The sequence below is a fragment of the Balaenoptera ricei genome, chromosome 21, assembly GCF_028023285.1.
Source record: "Balaenoptera ricei isolate mBalRic1 chromosome 21, mBalRic1.hap2, whole genome shotgun sequence".
Taxonomy (NCBI): domain Eukaryota; kingdom Metazoa; phylum Chordata; class Mammalia; order Artiodactyla; family Balaenopteridae; genus Balaenoptera; species Balaenoptera ricei.
Window position 1 is genome coordinate 22313623 of NC_082659.1, and position 7994 is coordinate 22321616.

The following is a 7994-nucleotide window of genomic DNA, read 5'->3' on the forward strand; positions in this document are numbered from 1 at the left end:
TTAATTAATTAATTAATTAATTAATTTATGGCTGTGTTGGGTCTTCATTTCTATGCGAGGGCTTTCTTTAGTTGCGGCAAGCGGGGGCCACTCTTCATCGCGGTGCTCGGGCCTCTCACTATCGTGGCCTCTCTTGTTGCAGAGCACAGGCTCCAGACGCGCAGGCTCTGTAGTTGTGGCTCACGGGCCCAGTTGCTCCGCGGCATGTGGGATCTTCCCAGACCAGGGTTCGAACCCGTGTCCCCTGCATTAGCAGGCAGATTCTCAACCACTGCGCCACCAGGGAAGCCCAAACATGCATCTTATACCACATTAAAGAGAAATGATGCTATGAGAAAAATGTAAGTTTTTAGAGGTTATGGAATATGTTCTTAAGTTTGCCAATCAGTAAATGCTGGTATAACAGTTCAATTACTTGTTTCTTGGTTTTGTTAAGGCTTTTAAGGGTTAAAAATTGTCATATGTAATTAAAGCTACTAAAAATGACAAGGGAAGCATTTCAGTGTGTAAAGCAAGTAGGATATGTGTTGTTGGTGAGAGAAGGTACAAAGAATGGAGGTATTTTTGCTGAGGAAAAATGATGATAATAATTTTTTCCTAGCACTGGTTGTTTCAGGATGGGGAAAAATAAGGAACAAAGCACATGGATACAAAAAGTGATAAAAGGGTTATGGAAAAATGGAACTTTGAGAAAAGAATTTTGTACATTGTCAGGAGCGATTAGAATTAGATTGGATTTAATTAGATCACTGAACTTTGTTATTAATAGTAAGTTGGTACAAGACAGGAATTTGGTTTTCTTTCTCCCTGTTAAGAGAACAAAATTTTCCTGGAATACTGAGCTGCTTTTGATAACAGATTATAAGTTTCTTTCTCTAACTAACTTTGAGTATTCCAAAGGGCCCCTAAGCATCTTAGAAGAAACATTAAAGTAACTATGGTTATTTGGTATGTTAAATTATATGGAAAACATTTGATAACTTTCAGTTCGCACTGCTGAACTGGGTAAGAGATTTAAAGAATTCTAATGGAAAGCTATTGTTTTGCTTCAAATCATATTTTTGACCCCAATGTTCAGGATGGAAAAAACTGTCTAGTGAAACTGTCACAGCGTATAACTACTCATGATATGTATCACTGCTGGCTTTAAGTTTACTGCTAAACGCACATGTACAATGCTTGTGTGACAATTGGGTATAAGTGATAAAACATATAGCCTATAAAATATTTCTCCATCAGCATACCTCTGTACTTGTTTGTTATGTCTGATTAGTTTTCCCCCAATGTGGATAACTAGGCCAATATATAAACAAAAAGTAGACCTAGCACTGAGGGACATGAATGGACCCAGAGCAGGCAACTGAGCCACTCTGGCAAAGCTGGAAAAATATATTGATTATCAATACTTTCTATGGAAAGATTTGCAATTAAAAGGGGGAAAATGATGGAAGAAATTTTCACATAGTGAGGTATGGGGAAGTCATTCTGGCTTATACATGATTTAATTTGAACTTTAGCTAACCAAAACAGCCTGTCTGTGGCCTATTAAACATACATTGTGTATCTGCTTTAACCATTAAGAGAAGAAAACACATTCTGAGAATAATACAAAGATGCATTTTGATTATTATCCTCATTGTAATATGCCTACTAATTTTCAACTGTTTGTTCAGGCACTATGAGAAAGTAATCAAAGAGAGAGGTAATGTTTTCATAATATAAAATAATGACCTAAATGAACCTAGTCTGTGGCCTGGTAAAGCTTCTTTCCCTGCAGTAGATGGAAATGGACAGGGTTGAAGAGAAGCAGGCTATGTAAGCACAGCTACTGATTCCTGGGACCAGCCCTTCCTCCACCATGCATCTCCACCTTTGTAAAGGAGGCAGCCTTGATGCTAGGCCAAGAAGGGTTAGAAGCCTCTAGAAGATAAAACTTAAGCAATTTTTTTTTCTTTTTAAGTGGCATGATATCCTGTGGTACCTTCTGATATGTACAAGAGGGATGGCAAGTAGATTCTTGCTTTAGATAGTCAATCACCACACAGAAATGATATAGAATAAATTTAAATTGATTTACTGGGGACTTCCCTGGTGGTCCAGTGGTTAAGACTCCGTGCTTCCACTGCAGGGGGCGCGGGTTTGATCCCTGGTCAGGTAACTAAGATCCCACATGCCACGAGGCCGAATAAAAAAATAAATAAATAAATAGATTTACTAATATGGCATCATTATTCACAATAGACAAAAGGTGGAAACAACCCATGTCCATTGATGAATGAATGAATGTGGTCTATACATACAATGGAATATTGTTCATCTTTAAAAAGGAAGAAAATTCTGACATGCTACAGCATGGATGAACCTTAAGGACATTGTGCTAAAAGAAATAAGTCAGTTACTAAAGGATAAATATTGTGTAATTCCACTTACATAACTTGCATACAGTAGTCAAAGTCACAGAGACAGAAAGTAGAACAGTAGTTGCCAGGGCCTGGGAGGACAAGAGAACAGAGAGTTGTTAAATGGGTAAAGAATTTCAGTATTGCAAGATGAAAACATTTATGTAGAGTCAACAATGTGAATGCCCTTAACACTACTGAACTGTACACTTAAATGGTTAAGATGATACATTACATGTTCTGTGTATTTTACTATGATTTTTTAAAATGATGTATGCTGTATCTTCCTTTTACTGTATAGGAATTTTACAAAATTTCTTTCACTTACTTAACAAACTAAGAATATTTATTGAGTACCTCCTACGAGCTAGGCACTATTCCAGGTGCTGACATATAGCCACAAACAAGACCAGCAAGGTCCCTAGAGTTTGGAGCTTAACAATGCAGTGGGAGAGACAGAATATAAATAGGTCAATACACAATAAGAAAACATTTGGTAGTGATAAGTTCTATATAGAAAATAAATTAGGGTGATGTGATACTGAGCTAATTGGGGGCTACTTTAAATTGGATGTCAAAGGTTATCTATTTATTCTCTAAAATATTGGGCACACAAAACTTGAAACCAGTTGTCAGGTTATAGGTCAACAAGGAAAGCTAATGACATGTGGACGGTCTTTATTCACTTCAGGCTGTTTTAATGCTATTTAAAAAGAGAATGATCATAGTTTAATTTCTTTTCATGGTTTAATTTTTATTCTATAACCTACTGAACTGGATTTGCCACTGGAAGACTAACAACAGTGTTTAGGGCCTTATGTGGAGAGAGTAAAATATAAAGACCTGATATAGGGACTCTGAGGACACCCCATAACAGCACACTGATCTTTACTCCCCAAAGTTTGCAACGTGATGGTATGTAGGCTAACAGGGGCCCCAGCATTAGTCCCTTTACAATTAGTCGCTGGGAGCCCCCTATTATCTGGAAACGTAGGGCACTGTAAATAGATTTCTGCCTTACCATAGGGCCTCTCTGCAGAAAAGAAAGCTATTCTAGGGCCTGAGGATCAGCTTACACAGATGGGTACTAATCTCAGCAATAATTCATTCCTGCCACATTGTGATTCATGCTTTGTTTCTCACTCAGCCTTGTGATAAACTCAGAGGCCCATGGAACAAAGAGCCCAGATCTAGAATCAGATGCCACACTTAGTGCAATCATCTTTTATTACCGTAGAAAGTTACCCCCACAGGGCTACACTTCTTTTGTCATAAATATTGGAACTACCCTATATCTCATTGTTTTCTATGCTGGAAAAAAAATAACATTCAAACAACCAACAACTTTACTAAAATGCATTAACAGTATATTTTGACCAGACAGTCATCTGTAAGAGAATTCCGTGGATACTATGTGAAATGATACATGGTGGAAAGAGATAAAATGGATTTGTTGAGTGGCTACTATGGGCCAGGCCATCAAGATGGATTTCAGGGCAGAACCAGACAACACTATCCCTACCCTCAAAGAATTTATCCTTGCCCTAGACAACTAAATGATTCAAGTAATAAGGAATGGTGGCAAGTGTTACAACAGAAGAGGGTGTGTATAGAAGTCCAATAGGAAAAGTTAATCTATGGGATTGAGAAACCTCCCAGAGAAAATGGCATTTAAGCGAAGATCTGAAGGATGCACTGGGTTTGGGAAGTGGCAGGCAGGACTCTAGGGAAAGAAAAGAGCATATGCCAAGGTCTAGAGGCAAAAGGGAGCACAACGCTTTGGAAACAATGAGGAAAAAAATCCCAGTTTTCCTGAGTTGTGGGGTGAGGAGGTGGCGGGGTAATTGGAGAAATTGTAACCCTTGTGTACTGTTGGTGGGAATGAAAAATGATGCAGCTGCTATGGAGAACGGTAGCGCATTTCTTCAAAAAATTGAAAACAGAGTTACCATATGATCCAGCAGTTCCACTTCTGGAGAACTGAAAGCAGGGACTCCAGAGATAGTACTGTACCCTTGTTTGTAGCAGGATTATTTGCAGGAGCCAAATGGTGGAAGCAACCAAAGTGTGCATCAAAGGATGAATGGATAAATAAAATGTGGTATATACATGTGACGGAATATTATTCAGCCTTAAAAAAGAAGGAAATTCTGACACACTATGAACATGGATGAACCTTGAAGACATTATGCTAAGTGAAATAAGCCAGTCATAAATACTGCATGATTCCACTTGAATGAAACATCTAGAGGCCTCAAATTCATAAAGACAGAAAGTAAAATGGTGGTTGCCAGGGGCTGGCGGGTAGGAGGGGTGTTGGTGGAATGGGGAGTTATTGATAAATGAGTAGAGTTTCAGTTTGGGAAAAGGACAAAGTCTGGAGATGGATGATGGTGATGGTAGTGCAACACTGAATATACTTAATTTCAATGAACTGTACACTTAATGGTTAAGATGGTAAATTCTATGTTTATGTATATTTTACCACAATTTTTTTAATTTAAAAATTTTCAAAAAACAAAAGACCCATCCTTGATATTGTCTACTCTAGAATGTTCAAAATTACTTCAAACCAATGCTTAATTAACTTTGAGTTTTAGAAATAATTAAAATTTTAATCAATTATAAAGGTTAACACACTTCCATGGTAAGAAATACATAAAATGAGGAAAATATTGTTAAAGGATAATTTTTAGGAAACTGTAAAATCATGATTCTCACACAAATGTAAAATGAACGCGTGTCAAAGATTTTATTTAATTTATTAAGGGAACCAGTATGTTACAACCGATTTAAAGGACAATGCAAAGGACACACATATACAGGCAAACAGGCCTGCTAAAGTGAATTTACAAATCAATGCCAAAGCAGTCTGTATCCATCGGGCAATAATCATTAACATTCTACTGACAAACTCATTTGCGTTACTATGGACAAAAATCACTTGTGACGCTACAGGTTTTCTGTAATTTACAGAGTTGTAAACAGCCCAAAGACAATGAAAGTCTCAGGACCCTAGAGGTAGACAAACCTCAAAAGTGTGCTAGACAGGACACACACACACACACACACACACACACCCTTTATTTTTTCGTCAGTTTCAAAATATTTCAAGAGGCCGAACAAAGAAAATATAATCCTCGGTAATTCCTCATCCCAGAAACACAGTCGCTTTGATTCTTTTCCATCAAGGTTAATCCGGAGTATGGCGTCTTTACTAAGCAAATTAAACAAAATACACAAGTGCAACACTCTGGGACACGCTTCTCGACCGGGAGGACCCTCGGTGCACACCTGCCCAGCGCATCTCGGGCGGTTCCGCCCACTCGGCCGTGGGTGGCTGCAAGCTAACAGCGCAAAATTTCGAGGGGCCATCGGATCCCCGCTGGGGGTGGAGGGAGGACAGGCTACAGGTGCAGGGTCGACGGGCAGGGACCGGAGAAAAACTTTAGTTACCGAGATCTGCTGAGAAGCAGGGACCTGCGCAGTGCCCGGGCCAGGTGTGGCCGTTCGGGCGGCGCCTCCCCTTTCCTTCCCCGCCCCAGGCCGACCTGGCCCCGCGGAGCCGCGCAGAGGTGCAGGGGCGGGGCGACCTTTGCTCGGTCCGAGTCCCGCAGGTCCGCGCCGCTTCCTGCTCGCCACTCCCGCCCCTCCCAACCGGACGGGTTTGGCCGCGGCGGCCGCCACCTCTGCGCGCCCGCATCTCGGGCCGCGGTTTCGATCAGACTCGCCCGCGAGCTGGTTTCGATTAGGCGGCTGGGCGGGAGGTAGGGTGGAGCGGCCGGGACGCGGGGAGCGAACTAGGGACGGGCAGCGGAGCGCAGACGGCCCCGCTCCGGAGACAAAGAGCGGCCGGAGGAGAGCCGGGCGCAGGGCTCCGGGCGTGGCGGCGACGAGTGTGCGGACTTCAGGGAGCCGGAGTCCGGAGCGCTCTCCGGAGGCGCAAGGGCTCGAGATCGCAAGCCGGCGGCGGAGGCGGAGGCGGAGGCGGAGGAGTGGGCAGGTGCGCCGTCCAGGATGAGGACGCCGGTGGTGATGACTCTGGGCATGGTGCTCGCACCCTGCGGGCTGCTACTCACCTTGACCGGCACGCTGACGCCCGGCTGGAGGCTGGTGAAGGGCTTCCTCGACCAGCCGGTGGACGTGGTGCTGTACCAGGGCCTGTGGGACATGTGCCGCGAGCAGAGCAGCCGCGAGCGCCAGTGCGGTCAGCCAGACAACTTGGGTTACTTCGCCGCCGAGCCCGTGCGGGTGGCGCGGGGACTCACGATCACGTCGCTGGCCGCCACGGCCCTGGGGCTACTGCTGGCGACGCTCGGCGTGCGCTGCTGGCAGGACAAGCCCCACTTCGCGCTGGCCGGCCTCTCCGGCGTCGTGCTCTTCGCCGCGGGCCTCTTGAGCCTCACCCCGGTCTCCTGGTACAACCACTTCTTGGCGGATCGCGCCGTCCTTCCCGCCGAGTCCAGCCCGGTCACCGTGCAGGTCGGCTACAGCCTGGTGCTGGGCTACCTGGGCAGCTGCCTGCTGCTGCTGGGCGGCTTCTCGCTGGCGCTCAGCTTCGCGCCTTGGTGCGCCGAGCGCTGTCGCAGCTGCCGGAAGGCGCCCCCAGGCAGGGCGCGCCGCAGCAGCATCAGCACCGTGTACGTCGACTGGCCGGAGCCCGCGCTCACGCCGGCCATCAAGTACTACAGCGACGGCCAGCACCGGCCGCGGCCCGTCCAGCTCGGCGCCGCCAGCCAGCGCAAGGTCGGCTTCCCGATGCCCCGGCCGCCGCCCAAGGCCTACAGCAACCCGGTGGACGTGCTCGATGGGGAGGAGGCTCCCGACTCCCACCACGGCGGGTCCTCCCGCAGCACCCGGTCCTGCGGCAGCACGCTGCCCTGCGACTCCGACCTGTAGGCGGCGCCCCCAGCCTGCTCTGGCCGGGCCCTGTCTGGATGAAGGACTCGCCCCACCACGGTCCAACCTTGAACTTGGCTGTTACCTTTCAGCTGGAAACACCTGGCTCGGAGTCGGACCCCCGGACACATTCCTGTAACTGGTTTGGAGGGCGATCTTCCTTTCCTGGCCAAACTCGACTCCTTGGACGATTAGTTCAGGTTGGGTTTGGTTTTCTTTTTATGGAGTTTAGTGTTTCTCCCCCGAGGGATCAGGGCCCTCTTCTGGACGACAGCCTTTTCATACTTTTAGCTGGAGACATAGAAAGGGTGACTTTGCATTCTGCTGATAATAACAATGTCAAAATCAGCAAATAGAGGCTCAAAACCGATTTAACACCTCCAAACAACATTCTGAAATGCTGATGAACCTTGCATCAATATAATTATTATTAATTTATTTTCTGCTGCATAATTCGTTTTCACACAGACTCTCAAGAGACCGGTACCTTTCTGGTTATATTTGAACGGGGCTCTTAAAATAAACGTAGAGCCATGCAAATACCAGCAGCTTTAGTGGCTTTTATGGAATGAAATAACCTGATTAACTCATATTTACATTTCTTCATGTATAAATAGGATCTATCATTTTTATCACTTATTTTTGGTGTGACAGTTGAGGTCACTCCAGAGTTTCTCTTCTAGAAGCCAGAAGGAG

The 7994-nt window shown here is 45.2% G+C and overlaps 1 protein-coding gene across 1 annotated transcript; it reads left to right on the plus strand.

Moving 5' to 3' along the window:
- Window positions 1–6335: 6335 nt before the first annotated feature.
- CLDN23 (claudin 23) lies at window positions 6336–7388 on the plus strand. The gene has a single exon (XM_059909363.1). The coding sequence runs from the start codon at window positions 6417–6419 to the stop codon at window positions 7296–7298; it is 882 nt and encodes a 293-aa protein (XP_059765346.1). The 5' UTR covers window positions 6336–6416; the 3' UTR covers window positions 7299–7388.
- The last annotated feature ends 606 nt before the right edge of the window (window positions 7389–7994 follow it).